This window comes from Chelonia mydas, chromosome 11 (assembly GCF_015237465.2).
Source record: "Chelonia mydas isolate rCheMyd1 chromosome 11, rCheMyd1.pri.v2, whole genome shotgun sequence".
Taxonomy (NCBI): Eukaryota; Metazoa; Chordata; order Testudines; family Cheloniidae; genus Chelonia; species Chelonia mydas.
In genome coordinates, this window is record NC_051251.2 from 49,034,457 (window position 1) to 49,058,910 (window position 24,454).

The window sequence follows — 24,454 nt, forward strand, 5'->3', positions numbered from 1 at the left end:
TTCAGGAGAGGATGGGGGCAAGAGTAGAAGGATCAGGGCAAGTGTTGGGAGTGGGTAGCAAGAAGCCATGGGACAGGGGAAGGGTACAGGGCAGGCAGCAGGAGGCTGAGAGCCTTGGATGAAGGTGGAGCTTCAGGGGTGTAAGGCAAGAGCCATGGAGCTCTGGAAAGGAGGGGGCAGTAGAAAACTGTGGGGTCTGGGGAAGGCTGGGAGTTTAGGAGGGGGGCAAAAGGTGGTTCTGAGTTTCAGAATGAGTGTGGTAGCAACCCTCACTCTTTGTACATTTTTTTTTAATATGGCTATAATTCCTAAAAGACCACTCAGACAGAGCATGGATTTAAATTGTCATGTATATTTATTAACATAGGTTTTCCTGAGAGAGGTGAAAAATCAGTATTGTTGGAAAACTGCCAACACTACGTGGGAAAAAGATTAACATCTGGAAAATTCATCTCTGACTGCAGCATGGCAGCTGGTTTTCTTCTCAAGAGAAGTCTATCTTAATTCAAAATATTTTTTGTTTGGTTACACGTTGTTTAGTAACCTGTTTTCTTTTACTACAAACCAATTTTGTTGTATAACTGGCGGCATGTCTGTTTAGTGATTCCATCCAGGTTTTGTTCCTACAGCACTGAAAATAAAAAAAATCAAAATATACAGCAGGCATATGTTGCCTGATAGACAAAGTATGAATTTGTTGGTTATATTATTGGAGAGGAAGCTAAGTTTTGCTTGGTTTACTAATCAATGTTTAGAGTAAGTAAATATTGTTAAGTGGATCAATTGTTAGAAGGGAGTGTTTAAGTGTTTTGGAGGATCCGGATGAGGTTAGTAGTATTCAATGGAAGCATTTTTTTTTTTTTTTTTTTTGGTGGTGGGGCAGGGGGTTGCTTCTTTGGTTAGATATCTAACACAAATTACATCAAGAGCACATCAGAGGACTTGTTCTGTTATCCTTATACCACACTGGACCATGAGGAAGATAAGGTTTTTTTAACCTGTATTACTATCCAGTCATTGATTAAGTTCTTTGCTGGGTTTTGAAGGCAGAGATTACAGCTTTATTTTTGGAGATTGTGTTATTAGTGCAGGCATACATTAGAAAAATCATTGTATCTATGTAATGTAGCGTCCCAAGCTATATAAGGGTGAATATAATGCAAATAATATATATAGGTTAAAGTCCCAATTCAACAATGCACTTACACATTTGCTTAACTTTAAGCAAATGAGCCTTACCAAAGTCAGTGGGATTACTAACATTCTTAAGTGTTCTGCTGACTCAGGAGTTAAGAAATTTTGATCAATCAGTTTTACCCACAGTATGTTCTCCATGAGTCTATTGGAAACTTAAGTTGCTAACTATGGTACTGTACATACTCAACAGCTCTAAGTTTAAATTTTATTAACCAAAATAAATCTGAAACAAGATTATATATAACTAAATAGTAGATGACATTTTTCAATGGAGTATTCGGCTTACTTTGTGTAGTCTTGTTTTTTTCTCCTCAATATGGTCTCTTTTTCCGCCAGAAAAATCTCTATTGTGAATTAATTCTCCTCCCTCTAGGCAATGAGTAGATGAATGAAAGGATATATGATTGAGAGTCTGGAGGGGGTTTTTTATCCACTCTGGCTATCTAGAACCTCACAAAAAGCAACTAAAGCTATAGGACTTGGAGACTAATGTCTTGATGGATAGCTGTGCCCATTCTTCATCATCAAACAAATCCCACTGAAGGTGAAAGTAGAGAATGGAGACATCTGGGGGACAGGCAGCTTCTCTGGCATTGAACTTCTCTGGTAGCTGCCAACATAGCAGAAATCAGGATATCAATATCCTCCTCAGCTGCATTGTCAGGTCATTTTAATCGCAGTCTTTCCTTTTGTGTTTCTTCCCTGCTATTTCTTGTGGGTACATGCTTAGCTCCCGATTCTCTCTCACCCACTCTTCCTGTTAGTTTTTCTTTTTGCATTCTCTCCAGGTGCAGCATTTTCAGATCTCATGCTGCTTCCTCCCTTCTTGCCAGGGGCAAGAGCATCTTTTTGAGGGCTCTGACATTTGTGGGGTTGATTTTGCCCACTGGCATCAGTATTTCCCAGACATGAGTTGATTGCTGATGTATCTCTCTCCCTGTTCCCCAGTGCTTATGTACTCATAGCCTATATTCTTCAGCCATTTGGTGAACCAGCATCCTGATTTGACAGTTAAAGAACAAAGGAAAACCCAGCTACATCTTGCTGCTCTCCAGAAACACCACCATTATGGCTGTATCTATAAGCCGTAATGGAATCCCAGTTTCTTCTGAAGAAGCAACCCCCAGTCAGAGTACACTTTCTGGACTTCAGATGCTTGAAGCAAGCTACTGGATATCTATCACTATTACATCAAAGTGATTTTCAGGAAGTAACATCAGTGGGCCATCAGAGGAAGCTCCAGTATGTATTGAGAGAACAACATTAGCTGAGCGGAGAGCAGTATGAGAAGATACTCCTCCCCCAGCCTACCTCCTGAAGGTTATTCCTTGAAAGGGGATGCTCTAGACCTTTACCTGTAAAATGCAGATATTCATACTTAACGCTCACATGAGTATTGTGAGAACACAGAGCACTGAAAGATGCTATATGCGTGAGTGCAAATTGATCAAAATTCCAAATAACAAAACTACCATAATAAATGGCAGTAACCGACATGTTTGTTGGCAGTATTAGCAAAGAGTATCTAAAACACTCATCCCATAAATGGTTGGAATACAATTGGACTAATACCCCCTTACATAAACCAATCTAAAATAGAAATAACTACTCTAAAATCAGTGGAACTGTACTATTCTAAACCTATTGCAAGAAGACAATCAGACACAGTGGTGGGGATAGCATGGATGGTTATTGCTGGAGCTGTACCTACTCTGCACATAAATTTGAGGCCTTCCATTGTCTTCAGTCACTTTCATGAGCACTAAATTAAATTTAAATTTTATTATATAAGGCAAGGATTCCTTAAGCAGTAATAGTTTCTTACCCTGAGATAGTCATCACTTTTATTCTCAACACAAACTGACTCATTTCCTATGGATTCTCCAACTTAAAAAAAAACCAACATTGAAAATTTCATAGCAAAATTGAACTTTTGTATCCAAGCAATTACCACATTTGCATATGAATTACCTTGCTGCTCCTGTTCTGCTCATTTTGGAATCTAAATAGAAAAGTTTCATGTTTTTGATTTCTCAGAGGTGTCATACTGAATGTTACCCAACAGATTTGGCTCACAGTACAACCTAGCTTTTTTAGTAATTTAAGCAAGTGATTTCCATTATATAAAATCAGTATTGTCATATCATCTGTAAAAGTAAATTAGTCTTAAATTGGTAACCTTTCCAATTATGCAGATGACGACAACTATACTCAAATGAGTCTGGAAGCAAGTGCAAGTCATAAGGCAAATCTCAAAAGATTTGAAATTTAGTTTTGTTTAGGAAAGCATCCTCCACAATGTGGACCTTTATCAGAACTATTAGAACCTCCCATACTTGCAAATCTGTATACGCTGGAAATCTTCTGAGAGCAGGCTCCCGATTGCCATTACGTTTTGCTTTTGGTCAAGCCAGCCTCTTTAATTGGTTTGATATTTTAGCACATGTACTTCTAGTTTCTGATATAACCAGGAAATACAATTAATAATTAAGAAATACTCACATTACGTTTTATTATATCCATTGTACTCATGAGGGAATTAAAGCATAGTAAAATTAAGTGACTTTGGTTAAGGTTACAGAGGAAGTCTGTATTAGAGCTAGTAAAAAAATGCAACCCTAATATTTACTTTAAGAGCTCAGGCTTTAAAAACATCAATTATGTGAGAATTGAGATAATATCACATAATGGTAACATTGGGGTTAGGTGCCTAACTGCATTTGTGCCTTTGAAATTCTCTCCCCCTTTGGCCCTGGTTGCCCCTTTCATGGTAAATTAATGGAAGTAATTGTTAAAAGGACCAAAACAACTTATATATACACATACAATCATTATTACAGAATCAAGTTAGTTAAAATGCAAGTAAATGGGCCATATTCACCCCTCATGTAACTCCACTGAAGCTCTTTATTTCCACTACAAAACCTTTTGCCCAGATGCTGACTATTTTGTTAAGCACTAGAATAAATTGCCTAGGCAGGTTGTGTAATTTCCATCACTGGTATTTTTAAGAGCAGGTTAGACAAACGCCTATCTGGTCTTCTGCAGTTTCCACGATATGCTATGCATCCGATGAAGTGAGCTGTAGCTCACGAAAGCTCATGCTCAAATAAACTGGTTAGTCTCTAAGGTGCCACAAGTACTCCTTTTCTTTTTGCCTATCAGGAATGGTCTCATAATACTTAGTCCTGCCACGAGTGCTGGAGACTGGACTAGATGACCTCTCGAGGTCCAGTTCTATTATTCTACTTCCCACTTTGATTGCTACATTTTTCTCTTTAGCCTCCCACAATTTTGCCCATGCCCCTTGAAACGATCCAAAATAGTACCAGAAAAAGCATTTGCTTTAGCCTGATCATGTACAGCCCCACTCCAAATCCCTGGCTGGGCTCCCATGCCCCTCTATATCAAACTTAAGCTCTTTGCCCACGTTCAGAACTACCTAGATCTGTTTTAGAGTAGAGCCGTGTTCGTCTGTATCTGCAAAAAGAACAGAAGTACTTGTGGCACCTTAGAGACTAACAAATTTATTTGAGCATAAGCTTTCGTGGGCTGCAGAGAATGCACAGAATGGAACATACAGTAAGAAGATATATATACACATACAGGGAAGGTGGAAATTGCCATACAAACTGTAAGAGGCTAATTATTTAAGATGAGCTATTATCAGAAGGAGAAAAAAAACCTTTAGTGATAATCAACATGGCCCATTTAGACAGTTGACAAGAGGGTGTGAGGATACTTAACATAGGGAAATAGATTCAATATGTGTAATGACCCAGCCACTCCCAGTCTCTGTTCAAACCCAAGTTAATAGTATCTAGTTTGCATATTAATTCAAGCTCAGCAGTTTCTCTTTGGAGTCTGTTTTGAAGCTTTTCTGTTGCAAAACTGCCACACTTAAATTTATTATCACCCTTCATTCCCCAGCCAATCCAGGCCAGATGCCTCACTGCTGCTTTGTCTCCCAGCCCCCCAGTCAGGTCTCCATCCTCTTTTCCCTACATCCCCTCACAAATGGGACCCTCTGTCCACCTCTCTCCTTAATATGCACTTCTTCCAAAAGCACCAGCGGGGCTGGCTTCGGGGAGAGGCGTTAGGTACTTCACCGGACAGCTGAATTTGCTGTAAATCACTGTACATTTAGGCAGCTGAGTAGGGAAAACGCATATTACTGACGGAGGGGGAAGGCGCGGGGAGGGGGTCATACGTCGCCGGAATAGCACCGTGGGCCGGAGTCCTGCCCCGCCGTGTTACAGGTCACACACCTGGGCTCCCAGGCCAGGCCGGTTTGGGCTGGCGGCAGCTCCACACCAGCGCCCTCGCAAGACGCCAGCGCCCGGGCCAGTCAGCACGAGGCCGGAAGGGAGGGCGGCGCAGGCACGTCCCCGACCCGCCGTAAGGGCTCGGCCGAGGAGCGCCGGCGGAACGGGGAGGCCCCGAGCGGCTCGCGGCCCAACGGCGGCCGCACTAGCTGGGAAGGGCGGGGCGCAGGGAACCTGCTCCTTCTGCCACGGGACCGCGGCTGAGAGCGCGAGGCTCAGTCCCGCCCCGCGTGACCACTGACAGTTCCCACAGTAGCGGGGGAGGGAGCCGGCCAGGGCAACCTCGCCTCACCCCAGTCACGTGATTCCGGCGTCCTTGGGATTTTTCGCTTGTGGGACGTATCTTTGTACGCTCTTCCCCACCTCAGATTGCGCGCGCAACCGCTTCCGCAGAGCGCCTCGGGGCAGCGGTCGTTGACGGCCTGTCGTAAACGGAATCCTTCCTTTGCTTTTTCATTGCTTGGCTTTGCGCTACGGCCCGTCGGTCCCCGCGCGCTTTCCGGCCGCGGTGCTGAGAGGACCCGAGCGAGCGCGGACAGGGGCTTGCCCCCCCTTCCCGAGATGCCCCCCAAGAAACCGCCACCTGCGGCGGGGCCCAATAAGAAGGCGGACCAGAAAAAGAAGGAGAAGATCATCGAGGTGAGGAGGGGGGCCCGGGAGGCGGCGGCGGCAGGAGCCGGGGTGGCCAGGCCCTCGGAGCCGCCTCACAGGCTCGATGGGATGGGGAGAGCGGAGCCGTAGCTTAGGAAGGGGGAACAGGGAGTCCATAACCGTCTCTCCCACGTCACGCCTCCGGTGTGTCCCCGCGTCGCCTCCGTATTCCGCCGGCCCCTGCTGCCCACCGCACCCCGTAGTCCCCGTCCCTGCTCCTCGGCCCCGATCCGGCCCCATCACCCTCCTCCTTCCCCCTCTCTTCTTCCCCGCCACCTGCTTGTCCTTCCCCTCGCCCTTCCCGGGCCCTTTCTTGACCCCTCGCCGTCTGGGGGAGCCTTAAACCATCAACCTTAGCTTGCCGTAGAAACGGAGCTGGTCTCGCTCTTTCCTCTCCTCCCCCCGGAGAAATGGCTACCGTGCGGCCACTTCGGTTGAAACATGTTTTTAAATCAACAAGCTTAAAAACAAAAGTGTAGAAGATGCTGCCATCGGCTATGGAGGCGTCTCTGAGGGGACTCTGCCGCCCTTCCTCTTCCAAGGCACCAGCCGCATCTGCTAACGCGTCCTTGTTTGTCCGTGGCCCTTTAACTACTCTTTTCATTGGATCCCGTAAATAGACCAGGGTCCGTTATTTTCAGCCTGAAGATGGATTGGTCAAAGTTTTTATTCTGACACATTAGAGCACAGGTGTTAGAAAGCTTTCAGGGCTCAGCTCTTTCAGATGTATGTCTGCAATGCCAGTCAAATCAAATCACTCTGTACGTGGATCTCAATGCAAAACTTGGCCTATCGTCTCTTGTGGCAGGGCATAATGTCAATTGATGTAATAGCCAGGAGGTAAGTACTTATTTCGCAAATCTAGGCTGAATAAATTAAAGATTATTAGGTAGTAACATTTTGTGCTCTCTTGGTCCTCTAACAATGTCTGTCATTCATAAAGCTATTCTTGACTGTTAAGAAATTTCAGTGTTTATAATTTTATTTAATAAAACTTGTAACATTATACAGGTTAATTTGTCATTGGGCTTCCTTGTGAGTGAATATCTTCTGAAATGCTGAAAATATGACTTTTTGGGGGAGAGGAAAGAGCATAAGTAGAGAATTAAATATCTAAGCAAACTGACTGGAGATGGGTCGGGTACGTTAGATTTGGGATCTACCTACCTTAACAATTTTCCTTTTAAATATAATGCTACAAACTACCTTCACACAATTGTTCTTTTTTATTACACTCCTTAAACTGCTTTAGATTGTAATGATTATCTTGGAGTGCTGGTTGCTGAATTAGTAATGTTCTGGCTGAACTCTGTTATAGGAGAGTTCTAGTCCACAAAGACTCTTATTTTGTAGTTGAAAAAACAGATAAGTTATCTTTGACATTTCAAATGAGATCACAAACATGATAGTACATGTAAAGTAATGGTGTATTTAAGGGACATTCATTATATAAAATGAGGCAATAATGCCACATGTGAATCAGTCTTTTTTCATAAGTTAGGGCATGTCTATACTACAAAATTAAGTCGACATCCATACTGTGTTCCTTCTGTCAGCTGTGTGGGTCCTCACCAGGAGCACTTCCACTGACTTAATTCTCTGGGGCATTGAGGGGCACTGACAACTGGAGCCCCTCACTGCAGGGCTGACAGCTGGAGCCCCACCACTGCGAGGTCCTAGCTGTCAGGCCCTTGTGGGGCTGACAGCCAACAGATGATGTAAGTAACGCAGTGTCTACACTTACAAGCTTACAGTGGCACAGCTGTACCGCTGCAAGAGCGCTTGGGTAGTCGCATTATGCCAACAGGAGAGAACATAATAGCTACCACCGCTCGTTGAGCTGGTTTTATGTTTGCAGGAGAGCGTCTCCCACTGGCATAGCGTTGTGCACACGATGCTCAGGGCTGTGTTTGTTTTTTTTACACCCTGAATGATAAAAGTTTTGCCAACATAAGTGCTAGGGTAGACATGGCCTACGTCAACATAGTGGGTGACTTACATCAGTGGGAGTGACATTTTAGTGTAGACGCTTACAGAGTTAGGTCAACATAAGCTGCTTTACGTCAACCTAACTTTATAGTGTAGACCAGGCCTTATGTTTGTTGTATTTAAAAGCTATACATTCATTGCAAAGCAACAAATTATTAGAAATATACACCAAAAACTCACCAATCCATTATTATTATTGATGGTTAATTAGTATGTAAAACTTTGTGAGCTTGAGTGCTGGAACTATTTTTTAGTGGTTTCAATAAAAAGTAACCAATTTCTAATTTACTTAAATTTTGGTTATTTTGATAGGTGTTTTTCTTTATTAACATTTCCCAAATTGTGTTAACCAAGATGTTATCATTGGGTGACTTTTTTTTTTTTTATTTCGGTGACTAGCAATAAAATATTTTTCTGCTTCTAATAAATAGAATTAAATCAAAGCCAAAGATAGGCTTTAAATAGACGTTGCTGTCACAGAAAAATACACTGTTGCAGATAGAAGTGTAAAGGAAGTTGTCAGGTTTTATATAAAATTTGAATGGAACTGAGATAGAAGCTCTTCCCTCCATAAACAAACTGAAAATGTAGGGAGAAAAATTGCTGCAAAGGAGTGTGAGCAGACACTTTTTTCCATGGAATGGGGGATACTCAGCAACTTTTTGGATTGAACACACAGAAAGCAGGTGCCTTTTCTTCAACAGACGCTGTTATAGTGTGAAACTTTGTAAAATACTACTTTAATGGTGTCTTACATTGGCACATGAGGAAGATGGGTGGGGAGAGGAACTACAGCAATGGAAAGGAAAACTGTTAAAAGAATGCAGGACAAGAAAGGATTACATGGATATTTTGCTGTCCTACAAAATTTTGGTGCACAAATATTCAGATAATTTGAAGACATTGATTTAATTTGGAGGACCCTTTGGTTCAGCACCTCTGGGGGAGGCAAGTGACAAGCACACCTTGCCATAACAGAAAGCAGCAGTAACGGGGAGACGCTTTTGGTTGGACACCCTAGGGCAACTGTTGCTCTTACAAAAATGCCATGGAATGGCTTTCACCAAAAAAAATAAGCAGAACCTCTAAGTCCATTTTAAGGTCATATACGCAGTTTCTGTCTTTCCCATAGCTTAGTGCATTTAACTGGGAAGCCTTTTTCTGCGGCCCAAAACTTGAAACTGGTGGTCCCAGAAAGTATTGTGTTTTAAGTACTCCTCTAGTCTATTTTCTGTTCTATCATTCTCAATAGAATAGACCAGTGTTCCTCAATCTTGTGAACATTGTGGGCCATATATGCAGCTTTCTATGTGTTCTGTGGGCTGCCTCCACACACACACACTATATATATAAATACAAATATATAATAAACATGTATGGCCCTGAGGATGTCACATGGGCCGCAGCCGTGTGCTGATTGGGCCGTAAGTGGCCCGTGAGTTGAGAACCACTGGAATAGACAATGTCTTTCTTTATTTTGTGTTACCCGTTGAATTTTACTTGGGAATACTATTGTTCCACAAGTCAAAGTTAAAGTTGTGAGTAATGCAAGCTAACCTCTTTTTAAATGAAAAGCCCTATAGGTTTTACAGATCTGTAAAATTGACTTCAGTTAGTACAGAAATCTCCAAAGGGAAAATAAAGGATTACGAGTTGTTTTGGAGCTGAGTCTCAAAATGACACGCAACTCGGATGGTAAACTGAGCTTAACAGATAGAATGTAAGCTTGTATTCTCTTCATTTTACTACTGCTGCATCATGTTATTGGTTCAGTCAATCATAACTGCCTGTTGGGATAGATTATTTAATTTACCAAATCCTTGTTGAGGTATCTTTTATTTTATCATGGTTTTTTTTATTCTTTTAATTCTGTCTCCATGCAGGCCTTCTATATTTAAATATAGACTTTTACCTCATTATTGATGTTATGACCAGATTACATCATTCAAAAACTAAATAACACTTACTGAACTGGAAGTTACAGCCATAGGGTTTTTTAATTTGTTTTAATTAAATCTTTGAATACTCTTCTTGCTCTTTCTTGACTAAAAAAGAATTAACTGTAATTTCAGAATGCTGTATGCTACCTTTGAGAAATAACATGGCTTGTTTAAACTGAAAAAAATCTATTTTAATTTAAGAGCTAGTGTTTAATTTGATATAAGACCTTCAATCTTTGCCCAATGCAAGACTAAATATTGCCCATTCTGTTCCTCAGATCAAAGTAGCTTTGGGGAAATCAAGGGTGGGAATGATATTGATAAGTTGAAAGGAACAGTACATTTTTGTTGTAACTTAAATTGAACTTTTCATAGAACTGTCCAGTAGCTGAAGCATCACTTATACAAATCTCTTCTAATTTAGGACAAAACATTTGGTCTAAAGAATAAGAAAGGAGCAAAACAGCAGAAGTTTATCAAGGCTGTGACTCATCAAGTTAAATTTGGTCAACAAAATCCAAGACAGGTAAGCACTGAATTTGTAATTATCTCTTATCAATCATAATGTCTCTCATAGACTTGTAATGAGATGTTGTTGAGATAAGATTTATTACTTCCCTAATGTATTTTGGCTTGCACAATTTTAATTTATTCAGTTGGTTTAAATTTTTTTTAAAAATAATAGCCATTTAATTGTCAGAAACTAATGCTCTTTGTCATTATTGTTAAGTTAATGTTTATCTAGTTAAAGGATAACATAGTTCCAAATCTATAATTTTTTTAATGTACATTTTTAATAAAACCTGTCAACTAGTGAAGATGTTTCCATATTTAAAAAGCTTTTCAGTGGTAACAGGATTAGCAAACATTCCTATGAAATGCTTTTAATCCAAACGTATTATTGCGCTAGTGTGTGAAAACCTGAAGGTAAATAACTACCACCTAATTATAAACAAAAGTGAAACAGAGTGGCTCTTTTTCACCTATACGGATCAGGAAGGCAGTCTTTTCGCTCCATTCCATTCTAAGGGCTAAAACATCAGAGGTGGCTAGGCAGTAATACTGGCTAGGGAGTGGAGGTTAAGTAGCAAATGTGTGGCAGTAATAGTGGATCACAAATTGAATATGAGGCAACAATGTGGTGCAATTGTGAAGAAGGCTAATATCATTCTGGGATGTAATAATAGGGGTGTTGTAAGTAAGGCACAGAATGTAACTGTCCCACTCTACTCGCTGCAGATGAGGCTTCAGGTGGAGTTTTGTGTCCAGTTGGGGGCGTCACTCTTTGAGAAATGTAGACAAACTGGAGATTTCAGAGGAGAGCAATAAAAATGATGATAGGTTTTAAAAAACTGACCTATGAGGAAGAGTTTAAAAAAAAAAAAACCAAAAACCTGGGTATATTTAGTCTTGAGGAAAAAAAGACCTGATAAGACTTCAAGTAAGTTAAGGATTGTTATAAAGAGGATATTGATCAATTGTTCTCCGTGTCTGCTGAAGGTAGGACAAGAAATAGTGGGCTTAATCTGTAGCAGGGGAGATTTAGGTTAGATATTAGGAAAAACTTTCTAACTGTAAGGATCGTTAAGCACTGGAATAGGCTTCATAGGGAGGTAATGGAAGGTTTTTAAGACAGGTTGGACAAACACCTGCTAGGTATGGTCCTGCCTCAGGGGAAGGGTCCTGACCTATAGAGGTCTCTTCCAGCCAGAGATTTCTGTGGTTTTAGGCCACCGCCGGAGATGGGACACGGCATGGAAGGGTAGGCTGCTATGTGATGGTACTGAGAATTCTTTTCTCAGGTGTCTGGGTGGGTCTTACTCACAAGACCAGGGTCTAGCTGATTGCCATACGTGGGGTCAGAAAGGAATTTTCCCCAGGTCAGATTGTCAGACACCTTGAGTTTTTTGTCTTTCTCTGCAGCATGAGGCGTAGGTAGCTAGCTAGGATCATCTGTAGAGCCCTGTGAAATTCTTTTTTGGTTCGTCTCAGTTTCACAGCTGCCTACCACTGAATAGCAGTTGTAAAACTGACCAGACTTCTGATGATTTCGCTCAGTTCCTGCTTTTTGACAATGCTGTGCGCAAAAGAGAAGAATTCCTCTCAACAAAAAATGGAAACTGGGCAAGGTATATCCTTGTATGTCTTACGGACTTGCGAGGTACATCATTGTATTAGGATTAGATGTTGAAACTTTTCTCCCCAAACAGCCAGGAAACCTAGAAGTCCAGGAAGAGAACTTTCAACATCTAATCCTAATACAGTGCTGTACCTCCCAAGGCCATACCTCTGTGAATAACCCTCAAGACAGGCATGTCTTGAGGTACAAATGGAAGTGCTGTCGAGCTAAGAAACAACTTCAGCTCTAACCCTAGAGGTGTAACAAAGGTACTCTAATAAGTGTGTGTAATTTCAAAGAGTAAATCACTAAACATATTGGTTTTTATTATAGTTGACAAGTGTGGAGGTGCCATTTCATCCATCAGATGCAAAGTAGGATTGAAATAGGCTTTTCTAGATTGAATGTCATTAGAAATCAAAATTGTAAAGATACTTTAGCATCTTTTTTAGGTTGACTGTTAGCCCAGGATCAATTTACCTTTATAACTATTTTGAAAGTTAGAAATCTTGTGCATCATTTAGGGAAGAGGGGAGTCTGCTTTTAATTCTGCATTGCATCAAATTAGGCCCCTGCCTGGAAGTATCCAGACTGCAGAGCCTGAATGACAATATATTGAAAAAGAGAGAAGGACTCTTTCAAATGACTGTTTACCAATGACTTCAATTCTGACTGGGCCATTAGGTATAAAGTCCCATTAACAACTTTGGGAGGAGAATCAGGCATATTAAAACTAATTAATTGTACATGCTATTTTCCCATGTCTTCGTTCTTCTGCACCGGTCCAGGTATTGGGGTATAGGTCTTTTTTCCTACCAGCTTAAGTAACAGTGACTAATGATGATGAGGCTTGATTTTTAAACTACTAGAAGGGGGAGGCAGGTTCACAATGTCTCCCTTGTAGTCATAGAAATAGTTTTCCCTTTCTACTTTATACATTGTCTCTTCCTCACACACAGTTCAAATGAAACTAAGGTTTCCTGCCATATACACCATCAGTTATTAACAGAACACTGTAATGCTGAAGAACTGCACACAATAAAATAAAATATTGGCTAGGTGATGTAGATGAATAAGACCACTTTCAAAGCCAGACTTCCTGGCTGGCTGCTGTGGATACACATAAAAGGAAAGACGAAAACATACATTTTAGGGTTTTAATAGTAGAGTCTCTACCTTTGTGGATTTTGGGCAAGAGTAACTGGGCTGAGTGTTGGCGCTGGGTCTTTAATTCAGTTATTCCTCTACTGTGACAGTTTATGTTTGCTAGAATCCTGCTAGAAGATGGCTGTCCTGTGCCAGCAATGACACTTATTTCCTGATTTCCTATTCCATAAATGTGGAACAAAAATAGAAAAGGGTCCTTCAATCATATTAGTATATCTTAGCCCTTAGTATATCTTATCTTAAAGTGTTAGCTGTTAATTTCTTTCCTCTCTTTGGTTTGAAATGTATTTTAGCTCTTCCTAACATTTGCTAGATATTGCACTCTGGCCATTAATACAAGGAAATATTAGGAAAAGAATAATGCTGACATCTCCTAAATCAGTGACTGTCGTTCTATATGACATATAATTAATATTGCATGATATGTTATCTTTGAAGCTGTAGTGCACAGATTGTGAATAATTTCACGGTTCTAAATATCCTTTACCAATCACTTCAAATCTGGGATTATTATAGGCTGCTCAGGCTGAAGGTGACAAGAAATTAAAGAAGGATGATAAGAAGAAAGAATTACAGGAACTAAATGAACTCTTCAAACCTGTAGTTGCTGCCCAGAAAATTAGTAAAGGTAAACTAAGAGTAATGTAACATTTTAGTTTGTAGCTAATTCTGTTAGTATTTTATATAGTTCACATTAAAAAAAGTATTTAAAATGTCAGTTTTCCTATCTATAAGCAAGCAGTTGTAACTTTTTTTTATTTTAAAAATTCCATTCTGTTAACAAATAAAACTAAAATGGATATGAAGGGTTATATTATGTGATCTTTTAATGCTAACCATTGTGAGGTCATAATGTCATTGATCTGAGTACGGAAATCTGCTCTGATTTCAATGGAGATTTCTTCATTAACATTGGCAGGCTGCAGGAGCAGATTCTGTGCTGCATCCAGTTTTTACTGGGTACAGTAGAGTTGGGGGTGGAGGGCTGTTAGAACCAGTTGCGGTTCCCCAATTCTCTGCCCTGGAGATTACTAGAGTGTAGTACACTCACTCTAACACTGTCCTTCTCTGAAACTGTCCCTGTGCCAGAGGCTGCAATGAACTGGTTTTACAGGCTCCATGCCAGTTGTAGACTCCCTGCTCCAGGGGCCTTGGATATAGTTTTCATTTTCTGTGTGCTGCCCTTTAGTGTTCAGTGGTGTCTATTTCTTTGTAAAAGTGTAACAATTTGATTATTTTATTTATGTAAGTAAGGAACACTTTAAATTAGCATTATCCCCATTTTACAGAGTGGGAAAACAGTCATGGTTGTTGTGTCTTAGGCTAGATCTATACTACAAAGTTTTCTCAGCATAGCTGTGTCGGTCATGGGTGTGAGAAAAACCACACCCTTTATCTGACCTAGCTATGCCAGCCAAAACCCCAGTGTACATACAGCTACGCCAACAAGAGTGCTTCTGTTTGCATAGCTAACTTTGTTTGGGGAGCTGGTGGTAATATACCACCAGGAAGAACTTCTTCTGTTGGCATATACTGCACCTGGACTAGGGGAATCTGCCAGTAGAGCTATAATGTAATGTGCCAATGTAACTATCAGCAGAGCCTGTATAATGTAGACAAGCCCATAGGTGTCAGATCAGATCATTGGCCAAATCAAACTTTTTTTTTTTTTGCCTGACACTCAGTACCCCACCCTAACCATAAACATCACTGCCTCATTAAGACTAAATCCTAATAGTTTCATTGCTATAGTAATACATCCCATAGCAGTGGTTCAGTGCCTGTGTAAATGTTTGATATTTCCATTAACTATGTTGCACTGGAGCTAGCTGGTTGCCACTGAAAATATCATGGCTTATGAATCAATATTGGAATTAAGTACAAGAAACTTGATTAACCCAATTGATAGTTTTAAAGTGAATTTGATTCTTGAATTAGTACCTATTGTAATAAGCTAAGAGTAGGTCACATGCATTACTTAAGCCACACATTGATGCCAGATTTTCTTAAGTATCAAAATGCCTTTAAATTTGGACATTTAAAACAAACCTAACAACAAAGTAGGTACGGAAGCATACGTACATGAAAGACAGCAGCTTGGTAGTGGTATTGAAGCAGACTGAGAGAAGTTAGTGATGGTAATTGTATTGTGAATAACTTCCAGGTTTTTTTTTAAATTAACTTTGACTTTCTATGCTCTACTGTTTGGTGTTTAAAAACTGAAATGTTGCGTTTAATGCTTTTTGAAAAAAATGTGGTAAATCATTTTAAATGCGACTTAGTGTTTTGCCTGGAAACCGTACTAAAATACTAAATTTCATATGACACAGGTGCAGATCCCAAATCAGTAGTTTGTGCTTTCTTCAAGCAAGGACAGTGCACTAAAGGAGATAAGTGCAAGTTTTCTCATGATTTGTCTTTGGAGAGAAAGTGTGAAAAACGCAGTGTTTACATTGATGCAAGAGATGAAGATCTTGAAAAAGGTATGTTCCTTCTGGAAAATAACTGCCAACATACTTTTCAGGTGCCAAAGTTCTAATAATAAGTTCACAAGCTCTTTGGACCAGGAATAGTCTTCTTGTTCTGTTTATACAATGCGTAGCACAATCAGGTTGTGGCCTACGGCTGGGACTTCTAGGTGGTTGCTAATACAAATAATCTTGAGCTGACTTAAAAAAGAAAAATCACTTAACTTCTTACCTGCAAGAGAATTTTTACTAGTCCCTATTTTGATGGATTAGTATAATAAAGACAATGCACTACAGGGCAGCAGTCCTTAAACTCTGGTGGTGTGGAATATTTACAATATAGAGGTGGCAAGCCATATAGAATTGGCTCCTTTTAGTTTCCAATTGCTTCTAAAATACCCAGGCTTTAGAAAAAGCAAATGAACTCCAACTTATGTTTTTTGCACATATGCTATTAGTAGTAGCCTAATGTGTTTGAACAGTATTTTAAATTCAGGTTGCTTGGGAAGCTTCTGTCTGTGGCTTCATTTCCCATCAGTCAAAAATAGAGTGTTGTTTGGCTTTGCACTTTTGCTCAGCATGGGTTAGAGAGCTACACTAAGACAGGTCAATTTTCTTTTATGGTTGTCATGCACTAACACAATGTTGTATGCCATTCCTGCTGGGTAATGTTTTAACCTTTTGACACACTGAAGTGGTGTACCAGGACCACACATATGGTTTCATTGCTCTTGTTAGTGTTCCAACCCTTCACAGCCTCTTTTCTTTAATGGCTGCTTCTTGTGTATCACCAAAGATGATAAAGAACTTCCTACCTTGACTTATATCTGTCAGCCTCTCTTCTCCTGCTCATGTGTTTGTTTGAGCTGTCTTCCCCCTACCTCCTTCCTGGGCACCATCCCACCTACTGTTCCATGTTTCCCTTTTTTTGGAAACATGAGTTTATGTGGAGGAAGAGGTATAAATTCTTTTAAATGCTCTCAAAGAAGAAGTTTTAAAGTACTTTTTACAAATAAATAAAAGCATGTGAGGCTTTGAAGATCCTCTTTATTAAAATCATAATTAAGAACCTAAACTTGACAGTATTGCTTTTCCTTTACTGCAGTTAAACTGCAGAATCCAAAGCAGTTTGATTGTGAGGTTTGGTATTTTAGTTATAATTTGAGATGTAAGTGAAACCAACTTTTTTACTATTTATATCTAGATACAATGGATAATTGGGATGAGAAAAAGCTGGAAGAGGTGGTGAACAAGAAGCATGGTGAGGCGGAAAAGAAAAAACCCAAAACTCAAATAGTATGTCCTTTTCTTTAATTGAGTTGCAGTAGTTATTAGCTATCATTAGAGAGAATTAAATTTGGAAAGGTACTGGATTTTTCTATTAGAATATCTTGAAATCTTTATTTGAATATTATAAACGCTTTTTGAGGATAAAGGTTGACTTGCATTATTCTATCATCTTGACATATTTCTGAAATAAGCAAGGCTCTTTTATAATTATAAATATATACTTTTATGTGCATATTTGGGTATGAGAAGCATCTTTTTCTAAGATAGAAATGATTTCATAAACAGTATGAAGAGTAATCCTGGTACATTACTGGATGTAATTTGACTACCCACTTTCAAGATTTAAGTGTTCATAGTTACATATGCCAATAGGATTACTTATGTGATTGATTCTCTTGCATATCTTACCTTTTTGATTGTGAACCTAAGATGCTAATAGATGGGAACAAAGAAATATTCTAACCATGAGTGCCCTACATCAGTGCATACAATTTAATCTTTTCTGTAATGCTAAGTCTAAAAAAAAATCACTAATTAGAAGGGATTTTCTAGTATTTAGGGCTCCAAAACTATGGGATATTTTAAATTGGGACCTTAATTTTATCTTGCCTTAACTAGCATCAATTTAAATCTTTAATATTTTATACCTTTGTGTTTTTCACTCTTTTAATTCCACATTGTTATCCATACAAACTAAAAATACAAGAAAATGGCGGTTGTATTCATGCTATGTTATTTCACAATAACTAAATATAATTCATGACACAGTTGGAAGTGAAATGTGAAAGAACAGCTTGGGATCTATAGTAAAATTAATACATTGCTTGTTAAAGTTGCCAGATTCACGGCTCTGGCAACTGAAGTGTTCTGTGTAGAGATGGGTGTACGACTGCAGCAAGAATGCATGCTGTCCCTTTAGTGTGCTTCAAAACTTGACCTGGAACGGAGAACCTCCAAGGTTGAAAGGGTCGTATAGTCTCCATTCTCATTACATTCTTGTTGTATCAGTGTGAAATTGCCAAAAACATACAAAACCATGGGCTCTTTTTAAATTAAATTAAAATCTAGAAGACCTGACCAACTCGCTTCAGACAGAGACAGTGGAATTATACCACTAGACAATCAATCACTAGTCCTTTAAGCCATCTGTTCCCCCAAATTTGAGAAACCTTAACAGAAAAAGCTGCTGAAAACTTTAAATGTAGTTTTTTATTTAAATACATTAATCAGTTGTACTCTTTTGACATTTGTCCATTGTTCTTTAGTCTAAATACATTCAAAATATTTCTTCTTGGGACTTCTGTTTGAATGGTAGCTCAGAAATGTAATATAACTAGCTGTGATTTACTGACCATTGTTGTAATACTGTTCCTGAGTTAATGTGACAAACTCACTTTACCAGTGTAGGTAGCTGGGGAGGAGAAGGTAGGATTCAGGGGTAATAACCACTGTTGTTTAATACAGGTCTGCAAGTATTTTCTTGATGCTATCGAAAACAACAAATATGGCTGGTTTTGGGTTTGTCCTGGTGGAGGAGACAACTGTATGTACCGCCATGCTCTCCCTCCTGGCTTTGTACTAAAAAAAGACAAAAAGAAGGAGGAAAAGGAAGATGAAGTTTCTTTAGAAGATCTAATAGAAAGAGAGGTAAGGTAATAACTAACTCAGTCATTCAAGCCTGAATATTACATGGTTTAATTATTTTTAACAAAGTATTCTGAAAAGAGGCACATGTTCAAAATTCTCTTCTAGTAACAGAGTAAAAAAAAAAAAAAAAAAATAGTACTCACTGATGTTTGTATCCACTTGGGCATTAGAGTGAAATATACTCAGTGATTCTTTGAAAATAATCAAGTCTTTCTTTTGAAACTGTTAATTTCTCCAGTTTATTCACCAGATAAGAATACAAAGTAAAGTTTAACTGAATATTTACCTCTAGAGGGCAGCAATGTTTTAGGTCAGAATTTTGACTTGTAATACTGAAATGCAGCTTCTGAGAATAGTAGGCACTATTGAAGACTGGGTTTCTGTGTGTGTGTTTTTTTTGTCTTAAGCTGGTAGACAAAATCAGGGAGTTGAAAAGATTGAAACCAGAAGAAAAATCTAGTGGTGTTTGTGCTTATTGTTTAAAAGGAACTTGGAAATTTTTTAATATCTCTTCTAAAGCCAGGACAAGTGTTGCCGTTGAAAGTGACACCTTTAGTTCATACCGTTGATATTTTAAGGTTGCACATAACCATCATTTCTTAAATATTGCCAGGTTACCTATAGTAGTAGAATAGATTTGGATGTAGCCTATTGAAACTTTTCTTTGAGTCAAACAATCTCAAATTTGACTGCATGAATGCATGTTTATTATTAGTAAGAAAGTCAAAAGAAAAATCTCATTAAGTATTTCTAATGTACAGAAAAATCTTAAGAGGGAATGATTTTAAGAGACAGTTTCTTAATTTGTGAAGAAAAACTTGCCCTATTGTATTGTAGATAATTGTGTTCACAAAGATTGATTAAAGCTAATGCCTTTATTGCACAGCGTGCTGCCTTAGGACCAAACATTACCAAAATCACCCTAGAGTCTTTTCTTGCATGGAAGAAAAGAAAAAGACAAGAAAAGATTGACAAGGCTGAACAAGATATGGAACGGAGGAAAGCAGATTTTAAAGCTGGCAAAGCACTGGTGGTATGTTCTCCACTCAAATACTACTACTTGTAAGAGGAAAGAGTGAAATACACTTTATAATGAGGTAGCTGGCCTGAAATTAAGCCGTGTGTATTTTCTTTTATTCTCTAAATTGCAGTACAGATAACATTTAGTGTTGTTTGAATATGTCTTACTTGCTTCCCCATGGATAGATCAGCGGACGTGAAGTATTTGAGTTCCGGCCGGAGTTGGTTGATGCCGATGATGAAGAAGCAGATGACACTAATTATATTCAAGGATCAAGTGAAGATGAGGTAAAGAAGCAAATATTAACTCTCTTTAACTACCTCATATTGCTTTTAACCATTTAAAATTTAGAGACTAACTTTTTGGTTTTGATAGGCTTCCATAAAAAATGTAATAATTAATTAAATTTGAGATGCTTGGCTAGTACTTAAATAGTAGGCGCCCTTTTTAGTTTGCTGTTACTTAGACTGAACAAAATAAAACCTTCAGAAAGAAAAGTTGATGTCAAATGTAAAATTAACAAATCAGTTGCAGGAAAGTAATGATTAATGCAAAGAAAATAACTTTGTTTTTCAGGTTGAAGATCTTGTGAGGATAAATGATGTAGACTTGAACCTGTATGTCCCAAAGGATGTAGATGAGACTGGTATTACTGTGGCTAGTCTTGAGCGATTCAGCACATACACTTCAGTGGAAAAAGATGGTAAGTTCACTGTTTACACATAACTAAGTTAACAGATACAGTACATTGAAGTAATGTTAAAGGTTTTCCAATACCCACAAAGAGAGAGGCTCTGAAGAAATGTTCAATAGATTTGTATAATGCTTATTGCCATAGTATCTTAATGCTGCTTACATATTGTGTTCTGAAAATACAGAAGAACTATATTTTCTAGTATAGGGGAAAGGAATTGCTGTAGGCAGGTTTTTTTGTTTGTTTGTTTTTAATTAAATAAATGCCCTGTGTTTTGACCTCTAGTTAATATTTACAGTCATTTCTACTACAGTATTTGTTTAACTTTTAAATCACTTAAAAATTATGTCTTGAAACTGGGAAAGGAAACACCTTTCTTTACACTTTCCTATTTTAGTAAATAAGTGAATGAATGATGACTCCAAAATCTGTAAGTTTACCTTAAACTTGTTAGCTAACTTTTTACGGCAAGTACTTCATCTTACTATGTATTTGTACAGCAGTTACCAAATAAAAGTCTGATCCTGATTGACCTTTCTGGACTTTAAATACAGCATTGAATAATAGTAATAACAAGGGCTGTCAAGTGATTAAAAAAATTAATTGTGATTAATAGTGCTGTTAATAATACAATACCATTTATTTAAATACTTTTTTGATGTTTTCTACATTTTCAAATATATTGATTTCAGTTACAACACAGAACACAAAGTGTACAGTGCTCACTTTATTTTTGATTACAAGTATTTGCACTGTAAAAAAACAAGGAATAGTATTTTTCAATTCACCTAATACAAGTACTGTAGTGCAATTTCTTTTTCATGAAAGTTGAACTTACAAACGTAGAATTATGTACAAAAACTTGCACTCAAAAATAGAACAATGTAAAATTTTAGAGCCTGCAAGTCCATCCAGTCCTACTTCTTGTTCAGCCAATTGCTCAGACAAACAAGTCTGTTTACATTTCCAGGAGATAATGCTGCCCGCTTCCTGTTTACAATGTCACCTGAAAGTGAGAATAGGCATTCTCATGGCACTGTTGTAGCTGCTGTCGCAAGATATTTACGTGCCAGATGCACTAAAGTTTCATATGTCCCTTCATGCTTCAACCACCATTCCAAGGGACATGCGTCCATGCTGATGACACATTCTGCTCAATAACAGTCCAAAGCAATGTGGACCGATGCATGTTCATTTTCATTATCTGAGTCAGATGCCACCAGCAGAAGGTTGATTTTCGTTTTTGGTGGTTCAGGTTCTGTAGTTTCTGCATTGGAGTGTTGCTCTTTTAAGACTTCTGAAAACGTTCTCCACACCTTGTCCCTCTTAGATTTTGGAGGGCACTTCAGATTCTTAAACCTTGGGTCGAGCGCTGTAGCTATCTTCAGAAATCTTACATTGGTACCTTCTTTGCGTTTTGTCAAATCTGCAATGACAGTGTTCTTAAAATGAACAGCATGTGCTGGGTCATCATCTGAGACTGTTATATCATGAAATATATGGCAGAATGCAGGTAAAACAGAGCAGGGGACATAAAATTGTCCCCCAAGGAGTTCAGTCACAAATTTAATTAATGCATTATTTTTTTACTGAGCGTCATCAGCATGGAAGTATGTCCTCTGGAATGGTGGCCGAAGCATGAAGGGGCATATGAATGTTTAGCATTCCTGGCACGTAAATACCTTGCGACGCCAGCTACAACAGTGCCATGAGAACGCCTGTTATCGCTTTCTGGTGACATTGTCAATAAGAAGAGGGCAGCATTATCCCCTGTAAATGTAAACAAACTTGTTTGTCTTAGCGATTGGCTGAACAAAAAGTAGGACTGAGTGGACTTGTAGACTCTGAAGTTTTACACTGTTTTGTTATGGAGTGCAATTATGTAACAAAATATCTATATTTATAAGTTGCACTTTCATGACAAAGGGGTTGCACTACAGTACTTGCATGAGGTGAATGGAAAAATACTATTTCTTTTGTTTATCATTTTTACAGTGCAAATATTTGTAATAAAAATATACACTTTGATTCAATTACAACACAGGATACAATATATATGAAAATATAGAAAAACATCCAAAATATTTAATTTCAATTGGTATTTCTGTTAACAGTGCGATTTAAAACTGCGATTAATCGTGATTAATTTTTTTGAGTTAATTGCGTGAGTTAACTGCAATTAATCGACAGCCCTAGTAATAACTTAATAGTATGAACCAGCTGGTGAGGACAGGAGTTGTAAAAAAATCTTTTGCATTTATGCACACCTTTGTTCACTTGCAACTGATAAAAACCCAGTCCTGCAAGCACACAAGTAGTCCTATTGAGTTCAGTGGGATGAATTGCATTAGTAGGTGCCGCATATGTAAGTCGTAGTAGAATAGCTGTATGGCAGCATTTTTGCATCAAAACATGGGTGTGTATTCTTCAAGCATGGACCCTAGTTGGTGTTGATAGATTGACTGTAAGAATTTGTAACATTAATAGACGTAAGAATTGTTTTTATTTTCAGATAACAAATTAAGTGAAGCTTCAGGAGGTGGAATAGAGAATGGGGAGCAAAGTGATTCAGAAGAAAACGAGGCAGAAGGAGAACAGGAAAATGGAGTAATAGATGCAGTTCCTGTTGATGAAAATCTTTTTACTGGAGAGGACTTGGATGAACTAGAAGAAGAATTAAACACTCTTGATTTAGAAGAATGAACAAACAAATGCAATAAGAAAATTGAAGTCTACTTTACAAAGTGAAAACTGACTACATCATTTTTTCATCTAGAATTCTTAAACAGGATGTTTGTGGTTTCCCCAGCTGATTCTGGAGGGCACATCAAAAAACAGAAGTACTTTCCTTCAGTTTCCTTTACTCCACTCTTGACTACATCTCATAGTAAAATATTCAGATTAGTTAATAATTGAATTGAGAGCTGTCATCGCAGAAAATGAGATGCAATTTTGAACTAAAAGTAGGAAGCATAAATGAGTTAAGTGGATTTATTACTACCAGGTGTAGTACACAGTCAAAATGAACATCCTTTTCACCAGAACTGCATTTGTTAATAAGTAATTTTGATTTAGAAGCGGCCTAAAATATTTGAGCAATGTACTCTAAATGGAGCTGATACAGATTAAGATGTTCATGCTCCAGTAGGTATTGATATGCTTTACTTCTTCAGCTGGATGCTAAAGATGTGGATTCGTGAGTTGATAAGGCGTCAGCTATGGTGGCCTCTGTTTAAAATGTTTTAAACTTTCCCTACACCTTTTGACAACAAGGTTGTAAATAAAGACTGTCAACTTTAAAATCATTATGTTGACTTTTCTTTACATCAATGTGTGACAAATTGTAAATAAAATATATTTTGTATGATATAGTGAGTAAATATGTTCCCTCTAGTCATGATCCAGAAGTTTCAGCTAAAGGAGTGGCTAGTTGCAGATAGCTTTCAAGCCCTAGACCTCCATGCAGAAGAATTCTAAATGGCATATTATCTTTCATCTTTCCCTGCAATAAAACTGTAATAGAATTAATATGACATGCTATACAGTTCACTTACCTGTCGTTGCATCTTATTCTTCCCTTGGCCATATTTGTACATTGTCTAGATTGGCAGCTTTTCATGGTGGGGATCTTGTCTTCATATGTCTATAAAGCACTTAGCATACGTTTGGCACTATACAAATTATAAACCAGAATACATAATTAGTACTGTCTGCATCTCCAAAGGAAAACTTGGGGATGGGCATTGTCTTTGACCTCTAGAAGGGAGCATTTTCAGTCCTAGGTATAGGTCAATATGATGCTTTAAATGTAAAGCTTACATAAAGTTTACATGACCTCTGAATAAAAAAATTGCCTCCATACCAATGATTCCTAACTTATAGTCTCCTGGAAAACCAATATTTATTCCCACCTGCTTACCTTACAAAAAACCCTTGGTTCAGAACT

General features: G+C 38.5%; 1 protein-coding gene across 1 annotated transcript; it reads left to right on the forward strand.

The window, feature by feature from the left end:
- The first annotated feature begins 338 nt into the window (after positions 1-338).
- On the forward strand, positions 339-23,810 carry ZC3H15 (zinc finger CCCH-type containing 15). Its single transcript, XM_027832030.3, has 10 exons — positions 339-6,161; positions 10,527-10,628; positions 13,905-14,016; positions 15,719-15,871; positions 17,061-17,152; positions 18,611-18,793; positions 19,680-19,826; positions 20,000-20,101; positions 20,391-20,517; positions 23,021-23,810. The coding sequence occupies exons 1-10, from the start codon at positions 6,084-6,086 to the stop codon at positions 23,209-23,211; spliced, it is 1,287 nt and encodes a 428-aa protein (XP_027687831.1). The 5' UTR covers positions 339-6,083; the 3' UTR covers positions 23,212-23,810.
- The last annotated feature ends 644 nt before the right edge of the window (positions 23,811-24,454 follow it).